Raw genomic sequence first — 24,727 nt, 5'->3', positions numbered from 1 at the left:
ACTTGTCTCTAGCACTCCGCGCTTAGCACTTGGCAGTTGACACATGATAGTGGGCACTTGACACTCCATGCTTGGTGCTTAGCACTTGGTCTTTGGTGCTTGGTGCTTGGCCCCTTTCGACACACTCGGATGTGACGAACTTTGCAATGTGGTGATTTAATCTTCATCAGAGTAGTAGCACAAAATAGTATAGCCAATAATATTATGTGGAGCAATGGATTAACTCAAGAATAAATAAATCATTGCCACCAAAGTAATTGTATTCAAATAATATCTTTGATTTCATCAATTTGACAATGAAGTACAAAGTGAAATATCAGAAATGATATCTCCAACGATAGACTAAGGTGGTTGCTATCCACTAAAATTGTGATTACAAAATAGGGAGGATCTTGCACCACTGAAATTGCAACAGTACAAAACTCTAGCTAGAATTCACGAATACAAAGAAAACATCAAATTCACCATGACTTCCTACAATGCCAAACATGGTCTTATAAAGAGCTCTAGGAAGTTTCCCGAAGGACTACAAAATAGCTGACATATTTTATTTATTCTTTTATTCCTTGGGTCCCCCTTTATTGATTGATTAAATGTCCTTTATAATATTATTTAAATTTTGAGACCACTTAATTAATTTAATTAGGTCACTTTACTGAAAATTTGGGAACATTACAAATCCTCGTTGCCTAAAGATTTCTTTCTTTCAAGTAATCAGTCATCAAATAGCTTGCCCAGTGCAAAGCTTCAAGGTCCCAAACTAAGTACATATGCCCATTGCTGTATCCATTGAAATCTTCTTGTTGTAACATGATCACGTGCATATACTTGGAAGTAAGTGAGAAGACCATCAAGCTTCCACTGCTTCACTATGCTATAAATGTTGCCATGCTCGAAGCCGTCAGTATCCCAACAAAGCCAATCATCAGGCACAAGGACGCTTGGACTCAAAGTTTTTATGTGATTAGGCCATTCAATCACTTCCTAAAAATGATGGTTTGGGATCGCAAAACTCAATTGCAACTTGTTCTTCCCATATAGATGCCACTCTTTTTTAAAATCAAAGATCATGCCTATTGCATGTTCTACAAAAGGAAGAACTCCATACTTAACTGACTGTAGACCTTGCCCACAAAAAGGGTCACTCGCAATGTTTGTACCTCCATGCAGTTGATTGATAATTGTTGCTTGGAAGGCTCCATGCAAGTACCCTCTTCAACCTTGTTGTCATGTAGGCTTAGGTTTTCTTTACTTGCAAACATAGTAGCAGATTTGATTAAGGGTACTCCCCTTAATAACACAAACACACAACAAAAATAGAGAACTAACAAGTTGCAAGAAAAAAAAAATGGGCTTCTTATTATTTGCAAAAGTATGGAATTACAAATATCAAAAATATAATATTCATAACCACATGGGCATTTTCCTTACAATATTTTGTAAGCTAGAGCCACCATAAACATCCAAGAACTATCCTAGACAACCCTATAGGCTTTCTTTATATAGGCAATTTTCTACTGCCCAAGAAGATTTTAGAAATTTTAACCCTAGACCTTGAGGCTGACCAACCCTGAAATATTATTATTCATAGGTTATTACATCAGTGTAGGCCCCTACAACTTTTAGAACTCAAAAGAAATTTTGAAGGGAATTCATTTTCATCCATTTCAAGTGGCACAACTTTCGAGGACCATAACTCATCGCCAGTTGCTCTGATTGACTATTATGACCCCATTTCGGAAATGCCACAAATTGCTCTACAACAATTGATTTGTGCAAGCTGCAACTAGTTGAGGTTTGACCCCTTTTAGGAGTCTCTAAAGCCTTCAAAATTGAGTTCAAAGTCCCTATTGCCAAAATAAAAAAATTTCAGTTCTTCACAAATAGGCTTGATATTGCAATGAAACTTTTCTGACAAGCTGATATATCTAAAATGAACCTCTAAGGAATAAATAAGAACATTATGAGCTTGAATGAACAACTTACTAAAAGTCATAAGCTTCTAGAAGTAGCAACCCTGCACTGAGATAGCCCATATTGAAAGACGAATCATAAATATTTTTGGGTGGTGCAAGATTGCCCTTACACCCAAAATGCTCCTACATCAAGATTCTTGCATATTCTCATGTGTCTCTTCATCTTTCTCATCACTCTTATTGCTGTCACCAACCTCCTTAGCCTTGTGTACTTGAGGTTTCATTTTTCTTAACAATACTTGAACATATTATTAATCAATTGACATGTCTCCATAGAAGGGATGCATTCTTGATTATGAATAGCTCATACTGTGGTTATAATAGATTGGGATATTACATCCATCCCCTCAATACATGAAATCATAAGATTCTTCATAGTGGAGAAAATCTTATTATCATGATGAGCTTTATCGTAACCACAAAGTGATGAAACATATAATGGATCAAATCTTGCAATGCTAGAGCTAAGATAAGGTTTCTTTTATTTTTTGCACACATCTCTAGTATTCTAAATCTTCTAGAAAATGGATCACTATTGATGTCAACAAGGCTCTGAAAGATATCAATAATCAAGTGAAATATTTGTGTCTTGGGTTTCATCATCATATAATACACGAGGAGTTCAGGTTCTCAAAATCTCACTTAGACATGTTGTAGCTGCTAGCTTGATTTCCTTTCCGTCACGTCTCAATAAACGGGTTTGTCTTAAGGTGATCTCAATCGGAACAAGGATCCTCTATATAAATCTTGAAAGTGACTAGTTCACCTGACTCAAACATGATTCCAATTTATTTATTTGAATATTGACACCATCATAGAGCTCTTTGCTAATTTTATAGCGCATTCAACCACCATTGTCCAATACTGACAGCCATACTAAGATCCAAACCCCTAAACTCTCAATCTCACATCGACAAGCTGGCAAGATCACTAGCTCCAATACCACCGTAATGTTCCATTTAAGTTTTGGCACTTCACAAGCATGACTTTCATCGTACAATACCTTCTTCCCATAACACTTTCATCATACAACCCTTACTTCCACTACACAATACTTCACTTGTATGTCTAGATGACAACTCCACCTATATGGAACTACTACAACATGGTCAATGTCTACCCTACAACACCAATCCATACATAAGGCTCACATTGTATGTCACTTGGAACTTAGCTGTTGACACTTGGCACATGGTAGTCAACACTTGACACTTGGTCGTAGTAGTTGGCAGTCGACAATTAGCTCTTGGCACTTGCACTCGACATTGGCACTCAACACCCAACTTGGCACTTGGTACTTGGTAGTCGACATTTGGCACTTGGTAGTCGATAGTTGACACTTGGTACTTGGCACTTGGCACTTGGTAGTTGACACTTGGCAGTTAACAATTTGCAATTAGTAGTTGACACTCAGCACTTGATGCTTGGTACTTGATAGTCTACAGTCACTAGTTGACACTCGCCACTTGGGAGTTAACAGTTAGCAGTCGGTTCTAGGTTCTCAACACTTGGCACTTGGCACTTGACACTTAGCACTTGTGTAACATACAAACTTTCCCAATGTTAAAAATAGATGATTTTTTTCCCAAGGTTAAGTCCCAAGTAATTACCCTATACTATAAATCTGGAAAAAAATTTGTGCCCTACAACTTGTAACCGTTAAATGATCACATAGAGGAAAAGAGCATAATTCTACATCAAGCAAAGATTATCATGATAATGGCTATAGCTAAAAGTAATGTATTCCAACTCATGTATAATCATTTGAAAAGAACTGAAAATCATATTCTCAACATTTATAATCATTTAAAAGAAAACCACAATTCTAATCTAAACCATTTATATTTTTTTGAAAAGAAACTAGAAATGAAATCTATGCTGATAATTAAGAGGGGCTAGATAAGAAATCAGATTTCATACATGCAATTGAAATATTTGTTGCTGTGTTGATCAAGCCTCAGCTTTCGGAGAAGAGGAGAAGCATTGACTTAGGCTGAACCTCCCAACCATGGACCTTATATTATCCCCACACAATCTTTAACCAAGAAAGGCCCTTCCTACGCCGGGTTAGGCTTGGGGCACTACAGTCCAGCCATCCGAGCTTATCGGTCTTTAGAGTGTCCGCTCAACAATAGGCAAGCATGCCTATGTAGCTGGCACCATTGACATCTTGTGATCAAAATAGGCAAGTGTGCCTCTAATCAACCTTGGCCAAGGATTGAGATGGACATTAAATACTAGATCACCACCGCTCGAATTGACAATAGAATAAAATTGGACAATCATGAGCTGACTTGATTTTAACAACCTCTTAAAAATCAAATGTTCATGTATGGAAGTTTCGATCATATTATTTTTTTCCTTTGCACCTCAATCCTTATGTCGATGTGTACAATTGAACAATGGATATCAAGAGTGAAAACAAGAGATCCTCTCAAGGAAAGAGGAAGACAGATGATGACAAGAGCATCAAGAACAGTATTGATTGTGACTCAACATTAGTCTAGGCCCTAACCCCTAAGATAAGATATGATGAGAATGAGGAAAGAATTGAAGGCTAAAAAGGAACCAATAAAGAAATTAATGAACAAGGTGTACTAAGTGTCAAATTGAGGGGCACACAAAAGGTACTTGTCCTAAAATGATGTTGTGTGAGGTTTTCCAAGTGATGGGACATTCAATAAATGAGTGTCCATATAGTTTAATGACTAGAAGTACACAACTACTCTTCACATTGGGAGATTCCACTCCATGGAAACCATAGTTGAAAATTTTGGTTTCGGTAATTTCTTGGCCGGGCCAAAATTTAGGAAAATCTCAGAATTAGCAAAAACTCGACAATAAATTGACACTTCTATCGAACATTTGAAAATATACAATTTCTCAAAATATTCTTAAAAATGCACACATACACACCAATTTTTTTATAAATCTATTCAAAATCAATTATAAATCTATAAAATAATAAAATGTATTATAAATCAATTGAAATGTTATTATAAATCTATTCAAATCAAAAAAAATATGTTAAAATATATTTATTATTAATTTTGAATCTATTTAACATTTTTATAAATCAATTAAAAATTAAAAACAGTAAAATTGTAAATACTAAATAACAAACTGTAATAATATACTATTTTATATTAATAAATATTAATTTACTAAATTGTAAATAATAAAATTCATTTTTACTTATATTAACAAATATATGAAAATTTAATATAGTTATACTATGATTCGTAACCTTGTCCAAGACCTAGGTCTTCATTGAATTTTAATATAGTTATATCTCTTTTTCTACTCTAGTCGTCAATATGCTTTGTTACCGTAGGTCTCGTCCAAAACAAAAATAACAAAAATGGAGATAGCATATTAAAATGAAAAACCTGAAAGCATCCGACTTTGTCAACAATATTTGACTGATTTTTTTGGCTTTGCATGAGATTTTAGGTAAAGATCGCTGCGGTTTTTAGGTAAATACCGTTGCTGATATTTATAGCAATATAATCGTAGTTTATTTGCTTCTGCAAAAAATCGCCAGTAAATATCATGATACTGGCAATATTTCGTTGATTTTTAAAACTATGAGTGAGACCACATAATGTATCACTAGGAAGTGATGGAAATCAATGGTGGAATCAAATACAATATGGCTCCACAGGACATCCAATCATATAATGCTGAAAATAAAGCGAATAGGGTGTAAAGTTCCAATGTTAACAACTAACGCAGTTTTCAGAGGTTCCTTAGCAAATTTCAAAGGACAAAATGAACTTTCTAACTTAGTTAATTCACATTTCAACTTGTAGAGTGTCGGTTGAACTGAATGGATAGTAATCAAGATTTTATATATACATTCAATAAATAGAGTTCTATGTTGAAAAGAAAAAATTATTTGAAATAACACATCACGGTAACATGGAAAGAACACTTCAATGTAAGCTTGTGTTAGTTCAGATTTAGAAAGGAAACGTTGTTCTAAAAGCATTAATTCCAAGCTTAAAAAGAATCCATATAACTAATGGAACATGGGTGTTGGGTCTTCCTTTGATCAATGTGTGAGCCTTAAAACATGAATGAGGTCTTTGGTTTTGTCGTTACCCCAGCTTTACTTTCTAATACCCTTTCATCTTATTGTGCAATGAGGATATTAACCATCCTCAATCAACCACCTTTTCTTCATCCCATCTCCTGGTTGATTCTCCAACTTGCCTAGCAATTCCTCGAGTGTACAATTAAGTTTGTACAGTTTCATTCTTCCCTTGTTTGGTGTTACAAAATTTGAAAACAATCTCATTACTGTCTTGTAGCAGTTTAAACTCATCCTAGAGTGCCCTCTTGAGTGCATCCCAAGAGGCTGTGGATGACACATCTAGTTTTCTAAACCAGTCAATGGTCGTACCCCCCAATCTTGCTAGAAAATCTCTCAGTCAATAGTTTTTGTCAACTTAACTGCTTGCTACTAAGATAGTCTCACACATCTTCCAGTGCTTCATAGGATCATTTGACCCATTTCTCATGACCTTAGATAGTCTTTCCCAATCCACATTTGAACTTGTTCAAGAAGTTACCATATTTACTGTTTTCTTGTTCCCTTGTGTCTTGTTGCCCAAGTTTCATTTCATATCTTTTTTGCTTTAAGGTTTTTAGTCAAGTCAAGTGTCAATGTCTTGAGTCTGTGTCTAGATTACCCTTAAGGAACTTCTCCTCTCATCTATCCCATTGTGTACTTAGGGGTGGCATTCAAAGAACTGTAATGCATTTGTTCATATGAGGTGATTAGGAAAGGGAGGGTAAGTTTTATGCATTTTCCAAATGAGAGGGAAGTTGTTCAGAAACCCTAACTCTATGATCGAGTGTTTCATTGAAGGCATAATATAGGTAGAATGGAGAGATCATAGGCATATTCAGAGTAAATGGCAGCAAAGAATACGAGAACCGATGCTAAAAGATGATATGCAGATCACAGGAACATCATGGAAACCAGAGTAATTAGATTGAATGCAGGAGAAGCAGATAAATCCTTAGAAATGGTGAAAGAACCCGGTCAAAGGTGGTATGAATTTCTTTGAAATTAAATAGATGGCTCATATTTGATCCGACTGTCTCTATTACAAAGTTGTCAAGTCAAAGGGCTCAGAGATTAAATCCTGATCGTCGGATGAAGACCAAATCGACGGATGATGTTTTAAAGATGGAATTATAAGTATTCAATGATGAATCTCCTTAGTTGTTAGATCAAAAAGAGATCCACGCTTGTTGTTATGTCGCTTTGAAGAGTTGCACGAAGAATAACTAAAGCGACATAACGATGGTTTGACACATGGAACAGATGGACCCACGCTACAAAGGAAATCAGTGAGTTAAGATCTTTAAATTATATTTGTCAGATCAAAAGAACATCCATAGTTATTGCTATATCATTATAAGAAGTTATTTCGAAAATTAATCATGGCAACAGAGCAAAGAGTTGACATGTGTCCTAATGGGCCCATTATATTCCACAAAGTGCCACGAAGCAAAGCAGTCCAACATCAGATTCTCCAAGCAATAAAATAGCGCCACCTGTTTGCTACAATGTGTGTAGTTGGAAAGTGGACCCACATCGCAAAGTAAACAAAGGGTTAATGTCTTTTATTGCCACTGTCAAATCAAAAGGAGATCAACGCTCATCGTTATGTCGCTATAAAAAGTTGCAAGGAAAATAATTTTAGCGACATAACGACTCAACATGTGTACCTAGGTGGACCCGTGGAGAAAGTCATGAAAGGAAATGGTTGGGTATTAATCATGATTGTTGGTTCAAGATCGACGGCCCGAATTCAAAACTGTAGTGACCTTTGGAATATGAATTATACAAACTTGGCGCAAAACAATAGAATATGAAGAAAACAATGATTTTCTATAGGATACCTGAGATTGCATGAATCTAAACAGTCATTGGGTGTTTTCAGATGTACCATGGATTCATAATCATCGATGGAAAAGATACCACGTGTTCATATAATTAGATAATTTCACATTTTCTTTCTATTTTATGACTGTTGCTCTACCAGAATTGAGGGATGACAGAAAACTATAAATGTAACCTTATTTGACAATACAAAGGTTGGCAAACTTGATGGTGAATTGGTCTATAATACCATTTACCCTATTTGCTTGTCATGCTTTGTGGCCCATGCATAGAGTAGTTTTGCATTAAGAGTTGAAAGACAATCATGTATGATTCTGTGAATAATTAGATGAATTCCATTTCACTTTGATGTTTGTAGTATAGTGATTCCATTTACTTTCTTCATATATGGTTATGTTTCTTCTCTTGTTAGTTTCATAACATGTTAGATAGTTTCATTGGGAAATGAAAGATAAATGTGTATGAATCTATTAGTTATTGGTTGGATTCCATTTCATTTAAGGCTAATAGTGAAAGCAATTCCATTTGCCATCATGTACATATCTTCTTTATTCCTCCTCTGCATTTAGATGGTTAATCTGCATTTAGAATAGAAGTAAGGGTTAGAAATATCAAGATAATCTACTACAGTGATTCCATTGAGTGTGATAGGTTATTCAAATCCATCTTGCCTGAATTGTTTGTGCCCACAAACAATTCGAGTATCCTTTACTGCTCTTAGGTTAAGAGCTTATAATGTCAAAACTTCTGATCTCATAAAAAAATATTCATTGCATATCATTGCAAATCATAGGGAGCTGTACAAATAATTCGGTTATCCTTTACTGCTCTCAGGTTAAGAGCTTATAATGTCAAAACTTTTGATCTCATAAAAACATATTCATTGCATATCATTGCAAATCATAGGGAGCTATACCTAATCATTCAGAGGGCAGTGATAGAATACATACACTGATCCATTTGTTGGTAAACATCCTTTTGTCTCTCCAAACATTGGGTATCAAAGAGTCAGGTTATAAAATCTAATAGGATAAACTGTTAACCAACATGTGTCAAACCTTGGTGGACTATTTCACCCATTATGTTTTCGTGCTTTCTTGACACTCTCGGTCACGTATGAATCCTTGACACGTCCATCTCCAACATCCTCAACACCTCGGGTACTTTTTCAGGCTCTGACATGCACTTGTACTCCCTTTGTCTAAGGGTCTTTGGTTCAAATCTTCTAATTATGGGTCTTTTGAGATGGATAGATTCTTAATGTTGTGCAATATGTTTTTTAGTTCAAGATTTCCTTCTTAGCACTCGTCATCTAACATTAATTATATAGTAGGGCTTCGACTAGATTTTCTTCAAATGTTCTCATAATTTTCTCCTTTATTCTATTTGTTCTACAATCGTCAAAGATTGTTTGATTGCTTGGACTTGACTCTTGACCATCTTTTTGCTTGTTCTGGCCTTTTTTGGGATTTAAGGGCATGAATCACACAATGCTGACCCGAACATTTTATGGTAATAACACCTAATGTTTACTGCTATACCTGGTAAATTACACAAATAGAATAATAATATAGTTGACAATGTGTACCAGATATGGGAGGAAAATTTATATCTATTCGTTCATGAATTCATTACAAAGAAGAAGACCAAAAATGGTCGGTCAAGGATGACAGTTCGTCCTTATACATAATAATCTTTTTTTTGGTGCTACACAACATATTTAATGGACCTGATGGTTGCCAAGAGAAACAAAACCCTCAACTAACCAATACTTACAACCACCTGAGAGTGATAACCAACTTTATACAAACAATTAATATATTGATGGATAACCATTATTTAGTTTTAACAATTCTTGTATGGTTCTCTTAGTTTTGTATATATATATATATACATGCATACTTGTGTGAACCGTAATGGGAAAAAAATTCACATTGCCAAGAGAAACAAAACCCTCAACTAACCAATACTTACAAGTTTACAACCACTCGACAGTGATAACCAACTTTATACAGACAATTAATATATTGATGGATAACCATTATTTAGTTTTAACAATTCTTGTATGGTTCTCTTAGTTTTGTACACACACGCACACGCGCGCGCGCATACCTGTGTGAACCATAATGGGAAAAAAATTCACTTACCCATGTACTGTGTTCTTGTATCTGAACTCATCCCCCGAATCTGAACCGGTAACATAGGGGACAGCTACAGGCTGCATATTTTTTGGTAACACTCTTCATAGTCCATAAATTGAGTGCTAGAATGAATTACATAAAAGACAAGAGTTGTCCATCCATACCACTGGTAGATGGATAATTATAATGTTCAAGGAAGTTAGACCATATAAAGTAGCATGGAAATCATTCACAGTATACATCACAAGTATAAACAATTCAGTGAGATCTTTTTTGTTTGACATTTCACATTACAAACTATTAGTAGTGCTGAACTTTAATGCATCTTGACCTATTTATCATGATCTCATCCCTTAAAGATTATAAGCATCCTTTTGGATAAAACTACTTTATAGTGTGGTTCATGCCTCTATGTAAATTGCATGACTAATTAGTCTGGTAATAAGTTGATTAACAGTTATTCATCTCAAAGACTAGCAGTCATATTCTAGTTGAGTGTATTGCTGTAGCCATCAATCCCTCCCGCTGCAGTCCCCACAATCAGCCCTGTTAACCTCTTATTCAAAACTAGTACTACTCAATCTTTGGGAAAAGTAACTATTGAAGTGAGTTGGTGTCTATGCTTTTATTGACAAGTGGCTGATTTTTATGTTAGTTATGATGTGGTGTGATATTTGGACTTGGGAAGCTACAAATGTGAATTTGTTTGCTTTTGGCAGACAGAAAAAATTCCTATATAAAATTTAACAAACGGCATCTATAATTGTAGTTTCTAATGAAAAAATGTGTTTAAAAAATCAATCGTCTTGCCTAGCTACATTCTATTTTAACGTGTTGTTATATTTAGCTATACAAAGCACAGAGGCAGTAGCTTACCCTTTTCAACCCTTGAAACATAGTAATGTGTTTCTCTTGATTGCATGACTCCTATGTCTCTTAACTTATAATGCTTGAGAATTATATATATTTTCCGTCTTGCAGGTTCAATATTGCAGCAGAGTTGACAGAAAGAGCTAGATGTGAAGGAAAGCTTGGCCTTGCTGGCATCCTTGTTTGGATGAGATTCATGGCAACCAGACAACTTACATGGAACAAGAACTACAATGTGAAACCACGGTATAATATAATCCACTGTTGCTGTTCTTTTTATGATTATATGTTATTATGTTTCTGTAACACTTTGAAAATCAACTAGAAGAGTAACAAATTGACATAGTATAACACTGCATACCCTGGCAAGTGCATCTTTCCTTATAAGCGAGTTTCATTGAGTTATTAGAATTTCTTTAGGTAATTTTGTAATACAGTCACAGATAGGTGCCTAGTGAAAGACTGTTGAACTTCAGTCCCATAAAAAAAACCAGCAACTGGTATGACAACATTTAGAATTGCAGTACAGGATGACAACAAATTACAATATTAATGTTACTATTCAGCATCTAAATATCCCCGGTTCAGTCATAAAACCTTGTTATGTTAGTACAATTTAACTTCAAAAAATTTGTTGTACTATGTCCAATTGTGTAATATCCCCAAATAGGGATAATGGAAAAACAACTATATCTCCACTAATATGCAATAGAAAATTGTGAAACTTGTCAATAGATGACCCTTAAACAAACTCAAATTATGCTCACAATAACTTTCGGGGTTTTCTATGACTTAAGAGAAATCTTTGACTATTAGAAGTAAAAAACACACACTAAATATGCCCAGAAATTTTATAAACAGCATAAATCATTTTTCTTATTTTTCTTGAGAGGAGTGTAACCAGAAATGTACCGGTTTGTACCTAAAAACCTGAGAATATACCTTTAAAAACCTAGTCACCTTGCCAAAACCCTCAGAAAATCAGTGCTAGGTCTCACCAACACTACACACTTGTCCTTACTGATATGAATAGGAAGCTCTGGAAATGATTTGCTAGGGCATTGCAAACCAAAGTCCTTCCACCAAAACACACCCTACTAACTCAGAGGAGCTCGTATCTCTCTCCAAAACCACGTTTACTAAGGGTTTCAAGCCTCAAGCCAATACATTGCAGCAACAGTAGAAAAAAATGTAATCACATAAGTAGCTCGAAGAGAACCTAATATGTTATATAATGACTCCCAAAGGAATGATCTAATCTCAACTGTCTATATATAGGAAGCCCAATATACTGCTCCAAATAAACCTTCAAGATTGAATGAATAGGCTCTTTATTTTTCAATATAAAAATTACTTAAAGTACATGTCTCTTAAGTCATTTAACTCAAAAGGGGAAATGCCAAAAATTTAAGAATAGAGTACGTAGCAAGACAAAGACTCTTAACAGTTACCCAATGGTGCTCTAAGTCCTCTTTCTTTTGGTAATCGAGGGAAAGGACAGCAAATGCAAAATTAATTCTCATGGCTTGATTTGGGGACTTTACAGTCCTCCTCACCCAAACAATGCTTGTCCTCAATCATTTCTAGACTAGGATGAATAAGAATCTCTTCTCCTTCCCATCTTGCATCCTCCCGAGGCAAGTTTTTCCAATTGATGAGATATTCAGAAATTATGACTCCTTAGTTTGTCCTCTCTTATTTGCAAGGTTGTTTCCAGAATGAGTAGAGAATTTGTTTTGCATGGTTTCTTATATTGTTATTTGGATTTCAGTCATGAGAAGAAGAGTTGATTATTATGATAAACTTCAATTTGCCAGTCAGTATGGGAATAGACTGTCTTGCATTTATATGATGTATAGCATTGTTCTTTAAAAAGTATAGATGCAAGACTGATAACTGTTGTTCACTATGTTCTAATGCAGTGAGATCAGTGCAGCACAAGACAAGCTTACAAATTTGTTACAAAGAATTTTTCAAGATCAACCAGAAAATCGAGAAGTTATTCGACTCATTATGTCAACAGTTGGTCGTGGAGGTGAAGGTGATGTTGGACAACGCATTCGAGATGAAATCTTGGTGATACAGGTAATGTTTCATTATTCTCTAATGTTTTTAGAAAAGGTAAGAAATACTTGATAACTGATATTGTTGAATTATGCAGCGTAATAATGACTGCAAGGGAGGCATGATGGAAGAATGGCACCAAAAATTGCATAATAACACAAGTCCAGATGATGTAGTTATTTGCCAGGTTGGTGCAAAAAATCATTGTTTTAGATGAACAACTAATAATCTGTATATATGTTGATAAGTGTGGAAAGTATATTCATAAAAGTAACAGAGATGTTGCATATTTTCAGGCTCTTCTTGATTATATCAAAAGTGGCTTCAACAGAGATATATATTGGAAAACATTGAACAAAAATGGTGTGACAAAAGAGAGACTTGCTAGCTATGATCGCCCAATTGTGTCTGAGCCATCTCTAAGGAGTGATCAGAAGGAAGGTCTTATCCGTGACTTGACGGCATATATGAGAACATTGAAGGTTAGTTATAAGTGTGAAATATGTTATACCTTCAAACGCTCTGCAGTTATTAAAGTCTTCATCATAATATTCTCTTAGTGAACAATTAATAACAGTCCTAGTAGCTGTGCTCTTAGCAAGAACACAGTTGAACCAATGTTATCTCCATTTAGTGGATTAATCCTTAAACCATTGGCATTGGAGGTTTTTGTTGCCTTCACATGGATTGTCTCTTCAATATTTTTTTGTTTTCATTTGGATTTTTTCTCTTTTTAAGAACCTTAGTAGTTTACTGTTAGTTCATAGGGTCAAGCTTTACTCCTTTGTTTTTGGTCAATTATATAGAGGTCTATTCTTTGGAAGTTTACAATGTTGAACCAGACAAATTTGATATAATTTTCAAATCATTGGCTATTGTTAAAGTCTTACACAATTTGGGACATATACAGTATCAAAAAATAGTGATGCTAGAGTTATTGCAGATGATACCTGTACTAGGGGATTATCAGATTACTGATCATCCATTCAGGATTTCCAAACAAGAGACCTATGCACCTAAGGAATATCATATTGAGAAATCAAAACTTTCATGGAGTTGAATTCATACTGTTATGCATCTGATTTAAATGGTCATAATTTAAGACACATCATAATTTTGTCTAATTGAACCTATCAACCTTGCCTATATAAGTAGGGTATCATACGTACATTTTGTCTGTTCAATATGAATGAATTCCATTGTTCCTATAATCAAGCATTATTTTTCTCTTATTGCCTTTTCATGGAAATCTTCTTGTTGCTTTGCAGTTGATCATGGAGGATTTAGTCTATTGGTGACACTAAAACTACACCAATCCCTCTAGATCATATTGCTTTCCTTGACAATGCACAATATATTCAAAGGATCCAGTGATTGCTAATAGGAACACAATTGTCAAACAACTGACACTTATAACTACTTGAAGGCATCAAGCAATAAATACATAGAGAGTACCAATATTATGGAAACATAATAAACGTCTTTATCCTCCCAAAAGAAAAAGTCTTCCAATGACAATGAAACATCAAGTAACCTTAGGAAAAAAATTCCAAATTGATAACTATATTGTAAACAACTACTTATAAAATAATTGAATGTGAACTTTGAAATCTTGGACTTAAAGTTTTTGCGGAAATCAAATGAGAGCAATGAGGGATTGGAGACAGTACCCCTAGCGGGGTCAAGGGAAGACGCCTCTGGCAGGGTCCCAAGGCAACAGCCTAGGCATGCTCCATATTGTGATATAGTGTGGCATCAACCTTAGATTGAGACCTTTAAAACCACATAGACCTTCGCAAGGAATGTCATTTTCGTGATTTTTTAAGAGGCAAACAACAATATTGACAAAGCCAAAAAATAGAGAATCTAGGTTGTTTATCCAAGATTGCCACGTCATTTTTTCCTGGGAAAAATGGGTAAAAAGTTAAAACCCTCTAAAAATGATTTTTGAGGAGGAAAATCGATCAAAAGTAGACATGACTACTGAGGATTAAAATTAATCAAAATCCAGTGCAATATCTGAGACTCAGATCATAATAGAAAACTTCTTTTTTTAGCAAAAATGGTAAAACCGTTTTACAAAATGAAGCAAAAAATCGTACAAAACCCACAATAATTTTTTATGGAGAAATTATTTTAATATCTCACTTTGTATTTGCAGTATGTATGTTTTGTGGTTTAAATATATGAAAATACTTGGCTACTGGATGAAAATAATCCTAAGGATGAGAGCTCCAATATTAATGTCAAGGCACATGATCTTTACAGCGGACGACTGAATATTTGAGTCCGCCTGAATATTTGAGTGCCAGAGTGAGAATATCTCCTTGTGAGCATGCTCTCTGCCGCTGGTAGACAAAGCATTCTTCCTCATTGGGTTGACTCCTTGGTGTGTGTCACCTGAGATACTTGAAGCATTTTTTTTTAATAAAATGATGCTTCAAGTCTTACTAGTGTTGGGAAGCTTTCTTTAATATCTGCTAGGGTATATATAGCAGCCATATTTAGTACAAGGCCCCTATTAGTTCATATATTTAATTGTGAGGTGATATTTATATGTTGGCGCACCATAGAAGTTATCAGAATGACCTATAATTTCTCAACATCAAATTAAAAGCCATATCAACTTGGAGCTTGATGAAAACCAGACTATAGTTTAGTTTGGGCAGAGTGTAGTGAGCAGTGTATTGTAAAATATCATGTCTTTCCTTATGCAGAGTAAGGACCTTCACAATGGTGTTTGCACCTCTTAACATCAAATTAAAAGCCATATCAACTTGGAGCTTGACTAAAACCAGACAATACGTTAGTTTGGGCAGAGTGGAGTGAGTAGTGTATTGAAAAATATCATGTCTTTCCTTATGCAGAGTAAGGACCTTCACAATGGTGTTTACACCTCTCAAGACTGTGCTAATGTATCAGTTCCTCTTACACGTTAATGGTTGCTGGGTGTTGTTGCAAGAGAAAAGAGGTTCAAAAATTGGGATGAAAAAGGCAGAGGACTTCAGTACTTTCATTCACTGAAGTGGGAATAGCCATCCTATGAGGTTTAATCTACAAACAGTTCTTTAATTGGAATAGATAGGCATTATTTGGAAGTATGAGAGACTTTGGGAATGCGTCATTCTTTCTTGGTGCAGTTACAATACAAGATTGAATGGATATCATACTGGTGTATCAACCCTTCTGCTACCCACTGTTGCTATATCTGATTGTTGTTTCAAACTTCTGTAGCTTCTGTTATGTACAGTTTCCTGAAAGTTACAGATTTGATTGGGAGTATTGGCGTGTGTATTAAGTTATTAACAGTACTGTGTGAAGTTTTGAACTTCAGAGATTTGATTGCCCTGTTTGGACAGAGCTCTGAGCAATGATGGGATACCAAAAAATACATGATGCAGCTGTAGAAATTGGGTCATGCAGTACACTCTGTAAATTGATTTGATGTTGAGATATACACTTTTTATGAATCAATTTCATACTTGGCGACTGAGTTCCTTGTGCCTGTTCTTTTCAGGTTTCTGTAACTATTTAAACAGGTTAGCAATCCATTTCATTACTCTTGTATTTGAGTTTATCAATAATTTTGAAACATGTTTCCATCTCTATTTTGTGAAAAGTACCATGTATCCGGACCCAATAAATAACTAAATATATAAAAATCTGAGGACTACTGGAATTGTGTTCTAGAATCACTATAATCTTTGATTCAATAAGAAACATGAAAAGCAAATGCTTGGCTTGATAATTTTTTGAAGGTTGGAGAACTTGGAGTGATTAATTCTTTACCTGTTATTAGATTCAATCAACCCTTTTATTTACCATCCCTGTAATGAATGTTGTATGTGATTTAATAAATTTCAACATCATTCAAAACTTAGAAAATCAGAGAACTCTTCACCAAAACCAATCCACGAACTGTTTGTTGAATGATGGAAAGTGCACAGGTGGTTGTTGAATTGGACATACTGTTTGGTCTATAACAAGTGTTTGATATATTGTTTGAAATCTCGACTTGAGAATTAATCCATAAATTGGTTCAGATTTGGGGTAACACCTTACATCAGCTGTTAAAGTCTCCAATATGACTCTGGATTACACTGAAGGGAACCAGGGTAGAATATAACACATATAGGGGAATCATCAAAGCCACACAAAGCTTGTTCTCACCTTGTAAAAAATAGGAATATCCTTAAAAATAAGAATCTCCCTTTTATCTTCCAGGAATGCAATACAATACATATATTGTACTTATTCTTGTAGCTACTTGTACTTATTCTTCACACATACAATATTACAAACTCCATTCACCACTGCTTCCTCATAGATAGATAAGTGGGGCTCACAGATCGCTATCATCTAGAAAGGGACATTACATTCTTGTGTTACAACATGTTCACATCTGTATGTGTAGGAACGAGATTGACTTAATTGATATTACTCTTTTCAGGCTGTCCACTCTGGAGCAGACCTTGAGTCTGCCATTGCAACATGCATGGGTTATAAGGCACAGGTAATATATTTGACATGCATTTCAATGTGAATTATAATGATCTTTTTCTGATAATTTTTTATGGATTGTCTAACTAATCACCCTTCATTTTATTATAGGGTCATGATTTTATGGGTGGATTGCAAGTTCAACCTGTCAGTGGCTTATCACCTGGATTGCCAGTAATAATTACTTATATTTTACTATAGGATGAGGCATTCAATTAATGAAAAAAAATCTTACATCTTAATATTGTTGTAGACAATCAGCTGTTTCTAATTTGATTTTTATAGCAATCAATTCTTCTTACATTGGCATTTATTTCTGATAGAGTAACAGCTCTAATGTTCAATGGTTACTGACATCATCAGGGACTACTAAAATGTGTTCTAGAGCATGTTGAAGACAAGAAGGTGGTTGTGCTTCTCGAGGTGAGTTGTAGGATTCATGTCATTTATCAAACCAGGGCATTGCTCATGACATGTCTGTAGAAGGACATGTCTGTAGAAGTTTTATTATTATTTTCCAGGTATTATAATATTATCTCTTTCAAGAATTGAAAATTTATCTGATTTTAAGTATTATACAGGCCCTTGTAGAGTCGAGGTTGGAACTTCGTCCTTCTCTACTTAGACCACATGAAAGGCTTAGGGATCTTATTTTCTTGGATCTTGCTCTTGACTCAACAGTTAGAACTGCCATGGAAAGAGGATATGCAGAGCTAAACACCGTCTTCCCATTGGTAAATACTTTTCTTATATATTATTTTGCAAGGATCAAAGAGACATTTGAATTCATGTAGGATTTTACTTTTGAATTGCTTTCCTAGATTTTAATACATGCACATTTTCATTTTATACTCGTCTGATGCAATGCAGTTGTTTTCAAGTGCAGGATATTGTTTATTTTATAGTTTTGGTGCTTGAAAATTTATCATTATCAACAGATGATAACGAGGAGTTCATTTATTGCCTAAAGGTACTCATCTTTAATCAATTTGTGCAAAACACATAGGTTTTAGGCTTTTAGCAGCTTGAAGTGAATTTTTCCTTTGCTATGCTACAATGTGTTGTGTGCCCATGATTGCTGCATCTGTAGCATGCAACATTGTAATGTTAGGGAGAAAAAGAATTGTTGTATCTGTAGCATCCAATGTGTTATGTGCCCATAATTATTGCATCTTGCTTTTGAGGATTTATGTATATGGTTTTATAAAAATGTATTGTGTGCCCATAATTGTTGCATCTCTAGCATTCAACATTGTAAGGTTAGAGAGAAAAAGAATTGTAACTCCTATTATCCAACTTGATGATATTCTTTCTCTTGTTCCAGTCAGAATTCTGTATATGAGCTCTACAATTAATTTCTTTATGACTAAAGTAATTGCATGTGCAACAATAACCAATGAAGGAATGATGGAACTTGGTCATTTGCACTTGTCTTTTTGGGAGGGAAGGCTTGATGTATTCTTCTTGTTTCTTTGGGGGGTGCTTGGTTTTGGGGCAACAAGATTTTTCTTTGATTGAATACATGCTCCTTTGAAAGATTTTTTGAGCGCATGAACATAACCCCTCGACTTCTCTTTGTTAATCTCTCTTAATGACACTTTGGATTCTTCTTCCTTTGCGTTCTTTTTTTTCTTCTTGACATTGTCCTGTTTTGTCTGATGTTGGTCTTTGCCTATTATTAATATCTCCTAGAATTTTGGAGCTTTTTTCAAACTTGAGACTTGTGTTCATCTTGATGGTTGTTTTGTCTAATTCATTCGTGCAAGAACTATTTCAGATTCTAGTTGTTCACTTGTTTCTTCTTTCACTTTTAATTGTGATCTGATTTCTTCCTCTATTTTCCTTGCTTCCTCAATTTGAACTTTCAAATTCATGATTGCCTTTTCCAATTCGTCAAAAGATCTGGTCATTGTAAACTATTCTTGAAATAGGTCCTTGTATTTTAGAACCTTCTTCCTAAGTCTCTTTTTCATCTATGGCATGGTAAAGTTCTTATAAGTTATTTTCAACACCATCTTCAAGATTAGGTTTGATCCTCATATGTGGAAATTTGGTTTCTGTCATTATTTCCTATGGTATTCCTTCAACTTCACATTATATTGATAGCATTTCCTCCTAATTATCCTAGCCACGCTCATTGGATGAAGTATTGTCGCTGTATGTGTAAAAAAACTTCTTACAGCCACACTCTTCTTCTTGTTTTTATCATACATGTGGATAAATTTGTTTTGATTCCTTGGGTAAGGTTCCTCTTCTTTATCGCTATCACTTTTTGTTAGGTACGTGTTGATGTGAGTCTACTGCCACCACAACATGGTGAATCCAATACTTAGTATTCCAAATGAAGCACCAAATATTCAACTCTCTCTTGAATAAGGATGCCCATATGCTAAACAATGCATCTAGACTGTGTGATCAAATGAGACAGCCTCAAGGTTCCTTCTTATTGTGGACTCACTCAGTTCTAATGATGTGATATGCTGGTTATCACAAAGGGACTTACACTATTCATTCAATGGATATCGGCCACTTCAAGTACTTCCAACCAAACAAATTGCAAAGGGAAAGAGTTTAGGAAGCTCTTCTACTCCTAGAATGCAGGAGATGATGAATGCATTTGTGACTACTAGACTTAGTTTAGTCATTGATGTCAACCAAGTTAGTGCGATCTCCTAAGGTAAATGTAAGGTGTTCAAGCTACTACCATTCCATCAACACCATCCATTGATGCATATTAATGTGCAAGAAGTAATGAAAGTAAAGCTCATAAATATGTTGTTTAACCACGAAGACAAACTTACAATTAACAAGCAACTAGTGATTTGGTCTAATAGAGTTCACCAAAGATGCCCCCAAAATGTCTTCCATTCAATTAAACACTACATGAAATGAAATCTAATCTAAGTGAGGAAATATAGAAACCATGAAATACTCCAAAGCAACACAAGTAACAAGTAATTTTGTAGGCCTTTTATAGTAGTTCCAATACAATGAAGGTCCATGTTTGACTCAAAATCTAGGGCCAAAATTATGCCAACAAAGCCCTAACTTACCTAACTACTTCAAGCATTAAATGCTAGCCAATTACAGTTGGGCACCACCTTGCAGGCTAATGGGGAAAATTACATTGCTTTGAAGTGCCAATAAAAAAATTGGTCAAGTAGAAGCTTATAGAAGAGGGCACTAATCAGTGGACCGATGATAGAATGCCCCGTGGGTTTACCAAAAATATTCTTAGAAGATAATTTCCTTTGACTCTTCCTTTTGACAAAATGAATAAATCTGGATATAACATTATTGAGCTCTTCCATTGGAACATTTGGTATTATTTGACTGGTTGAAGGTGAATGGGTGCCACCTTAGCATGCTTATCTTGTGCACTTCATCAATATCTGTTGATAATGAGAAAATATCTCTTGATACTCAACATTATCAAGCCTTGAACAATTATTATAGCCAGTCTTCCCAAATTGCTTCATCAACACTACCAAAGCTACCAAACATCAACACTCCCTCTTAGCTAGGGAGGATAAACACAAGGCATATATTACACCATTGGTAATGCTAGGAATGACACAAAGGAAATCTTTGATCAGAATATTTTCATTATTTTGATATCATGAGTATTGGTCTTCCAGAATATCAACACAAGATATTCACCAAGTACTCAAAAGGTTTGATATCACATCTGATATCATGAGCATTGGTCTCCCAGAATATCAACACATGATATTCACCAAGTACTCAAAAATGTTTGATATCACATTTGATATCATGAGTATTGGTGTCCCAGAATATCAATGATATTCACCAAATACTCAAATAAGGTTTGATATCACATCTGATATCATAAGTATTGGTCTCCTAGAGTATCAATGATATTCACCAAATACTCTGAGTAATGGCCTTCTAGAATGCTGAGATGCAAGATATTCACCAAGTACTATGAGTAATGGCCTCCAAAACATCAAGTCGCATGACATTCACCTTGTACTTAAAAATAATTTTTTTAAATAAGGTATGTGAGCATGCATTCTCAAAATTCTTACCATATAAACATCCACCATGCAAAGTATAATCGATCATGATCTGCATAGACATCGTAAGATATCCACCATAATAGAAAATTAAATTAGTGTAAGATTGTGACCTTTCAATAACTTTTGCAAATACAAGTGATATAATTTGGAAGTTGTCACTTCCTAATGATGTACATAGGGGGTAGGCCCATTAAATCACATAGTTACGAGGTATATTAATGAATCATAGTCCTCTTAACTCCTACAATTTATTGATTACTAGAGAATCCATCTCAACATGGTTTACTCTCTCTGAATCAATATGACTGAGATCATTGAAGGTCGACTGAATCATATCCTCTATCCAATCCCTTTCTTTCAAGGTTGCCTCTAATGAAATGTCAAGCTCCCTCTGAATTTCAATCTCCCTCTTCCTGCAATAACATTCTCGGAGGAAAAGATCAAGGTGCATAGCTCTTATAGAAATATAAATAATGACTACAAAAATAAATAAAGTTAGTTCTCAAGATATAATCAGAAAATACTTCTCTTGTAGTCAAAGGATGATGCCAGAATGATGAATCCCCTTAGGATTTGGGAATGGTTTCCTTTTGTGCTCAAGTCTAAGAGAGTTCCTCTTTATCAGGAATCTACTTTACATACTAGATTACGCAACTATAAATAGATTTGCATGATATAGTTTCATCTTCTATGATATGACTCTAATGGTTTCAAAATTTGTTCTCTCTATCCTCTTATAGGTCCCTTATGACCTAAGCTTCAATTTTTATTTAATCCATTCTTATTTAGTTGTCTCTATATGGCTTGATAGACTTGAATATACATTCTAGTTATTATATACACTCCACAGCCTTCACACATAATTTTTTTATACATATATATCAGATTTATAAACATGACAACATATGTTTTTCTTTTGAAGTATTCACTCACTTATCACCCTTATAATTTAGTTATTTTTTATCAATTACTACTCTTAGTAAATGATAATCATTGGTTTAGCACTTTACTCATCACCTCTTGACAACATTGTTATTAGTTTCTCTTTAAACATGTCGACTATTGATATATTTAAGAAATATTTAGGAGTGGTTATTAACAATTTATCTTAACAGCCTGACTTAGTCATCATATGTTCCTCATAACGTTGTTTCCGTTCATTTCAAATTAATGATAATTGGGACTCATGATGTCTTAGCATACTCAAACTTATAAAATCACTATGGTATTCAGTCTTCGTTATATCTGCACACTTCTGAATGAATATATTAATCATCGGGACTTTGAATTGTTCTTGATGCTTCATCAGGTTTCACTGTGCACCTTGGAAGGAATTTGAAGCACTAATTTTTCTTTGTCCCTACATTTAAACTGTTCCACTGCTACATCCAATTCCAAATGAAACTCTGATCATTACTTATTACGAGCTGCATTGAATTTTTTTTTATGATTAGTGAGGTTTTTATAGACCCAACTCAAAGCTTTCATCGAATAGTTATATTGGACTGCACTTGCTGCTGAATCTTTCTTGTTCCTATTTGATGTTCTGAAATAAAGTTATTTACAACATTTTATATACGGTGACATCCATTCAGTACTTTCCTAAGGCTGGCCATATATTCCTTCTGATGTCGGACTTCAAAAGAGTTCTAGTTACAGTAGTTCCAGTTCTTGCCAGGATTTGCATGTGTATATCTCGTTTTGCAACTATGAAATTAATCTTTGAATATATTATGAGTCCCGAGCAAAACCAAATTTGTTTGTATACAGGTGTCAACTTAATTTGTTAGTTATCTATGAAATGTTGGTTATATTTGACTTCCTTCACAATTCATTAATTACTAAGTTGAATAATCTAAAACTTATTCTTTCTTTCCATTTCCGGATGCAAGCATTGTGAGTTACACTCTGAATAAGGGCCTCTTGCGTTCTCTGATTGTAATGCTGACTGACAAATGGTATGTGCAGATCTAGTGTGGAGCCTTCAGTGATGAATCCTCCATTTCCAACCATAGAACATAATATTTTCTGCTGATGAACCATTCCCTCTTCACATAGATGAATCTCTAATGATAAAAATGTTCACTGTTATCATCTGTTATTATGCATCATTGATAAGTCTTTCGGTTTTCTAATGCATCCTATTTAGTACCTCAACAAAATGTGTTTGAAACTTCACTGGCTTGGGAAAGAACCTGCTCTGATACCATGTTGGTTTTCATCAGGATCGCTGCATTTGTAATGACACTGACATAATGTTTGGTATGTGTTTTTCAAATGGCAGCGACCTCTTGTATTTGTATGATAAATAGCCAAGAGGAATGTTTATTCATAAATATAATTAATATATTTGTAACAAACGGATTTTCATATCAAAATTAAAGACGGTTTAAACTAAAACTCCAAAGATTTATATAGATAACCGAATCCTTTTCACATGACATTAACTGCTTTTAACTGTTAACATAAAATAACTGAAATTACATTCAATTGAAATAACTAGATCAACAATTAATTATTCACTGCTGTATTCGTATTCAACTAAAATAAATAGATTAACGTTTAACTAGCATAACTGTATTCATGACCAACTGTAATAACTAGATTAATGATTAACTATTCATAATTGTATACAAATAAAGTAAATGCTTAACAAGAAAAGAAAGAAGGAAATAAACATACAAGTATTTTCAGAGGATCTTTAGTTGGTTGTGCAAGCCTCGGCTTTGGTGAGAGGAGAAACATTGACATAGGCTTAACCTCCCAACCTCGGACCATACTTATCCCTTCACATTCTATCAAATTACAATGGCCCTCCTACCTTGGGATCGGGCTTGGGATGTTCTTCAGTCCAGCCACCTGAGCATCTTGGTGTTTTGAGTGTCTGCTCAGTTATGAAATGGACATGCTTACATAACTGGCGCTACTGATATCAAGTGATCATTAGATGGCAAACATGCCTATAAACTACCTTGACCAAGGATTTCTGATGGGTTCATCGAGCCGATCACCACTGCTCGACTTGACAATAGGTTTTATTACAAGAATAAGAAAGAGCTATTGAGCATATTTCTTTTAAGTTATTCTTCTCTAATTACTTTTTTGTTTTCTTGCAGATTTATTCCACCTCTTCACCATTTCATGGCTACCCGCCAGTGAGTCCCAAGTGCATTAGAAATTTATGAGTGTTCTGCCCCTTTTCACCCCTTCACCATTTTG

General features: G+C 34.7%; 1 protein-coding gene across 2 annotated transcripts in view; it reads left to right on the top strand.

Moving 5' to 3' along the window:
- Window positions 1-24,727, top strand: part of LOC149565109 (alpha-glucan water dikinase, chloroplastic-like) — a 180,777-nt gene that overhangs the window by 54,624 nt on the left and 101,426 nt on the right. For both annotated transcript variants that reach the window (XM_089818652.1, XM_089818653.1), the window contains exons 11-19: window positions 11,016-11,150; window positions 12,827-12,989; window positions 13,066-13,155; window positions 13,265-13,450; window positions 17,419-17,481; window positions 17,580-17,642; window positions 17,832-17,891; window positions 18,050-18,202; window positions 18,355-18,438. In XM_089818652.1, the coding sequence (XP_089674778.1) occupies window positions 11,016-11,150; window positions 12,827-12,989; window positions 13,066-13,155; window positions 13,265-13,450; window positions 17,419-17,481; window positions 17,580-17,642; window positions 17,832-17,891; window positions 18,050-18,202; window positions 18,355-18,438 (997 nt within the window). The remainder of the gene's footprint in view (window positions 1-11,015; window positions 11,151-12,826; window positions 12,990-13,065; window positions 13,156-13,264; window positions 13,451-17,418; window positions 17,482-17,579; window positions 17,643-17,831; window positions 17,892-18,049; window positions 18,203-18,354; window positions 18,439-24,727) is intronic.

The sequence above is a fragment of the Cupressus sempervirens genome, chromosome 3 (genome assembly GCF_028749045.1).
Source record: "Cupressus sempervirens isolate cs-2001-9-10 chromosome 3, ASM2874904v1, whole genome shotgun sequence".
NCBI classification, from domain to species: domain Eukaryota; kingdom Viridiplantae; phylum Streptophyta; class Pinopsida; order Cupressales; family Cupressaceae; genus Cupressus; species Cupressus sempervirens.
Note: the sequence above shows the minus strand (reverse complement) of the source record. Positions and strands in the feature narration are given on the sequence as shown.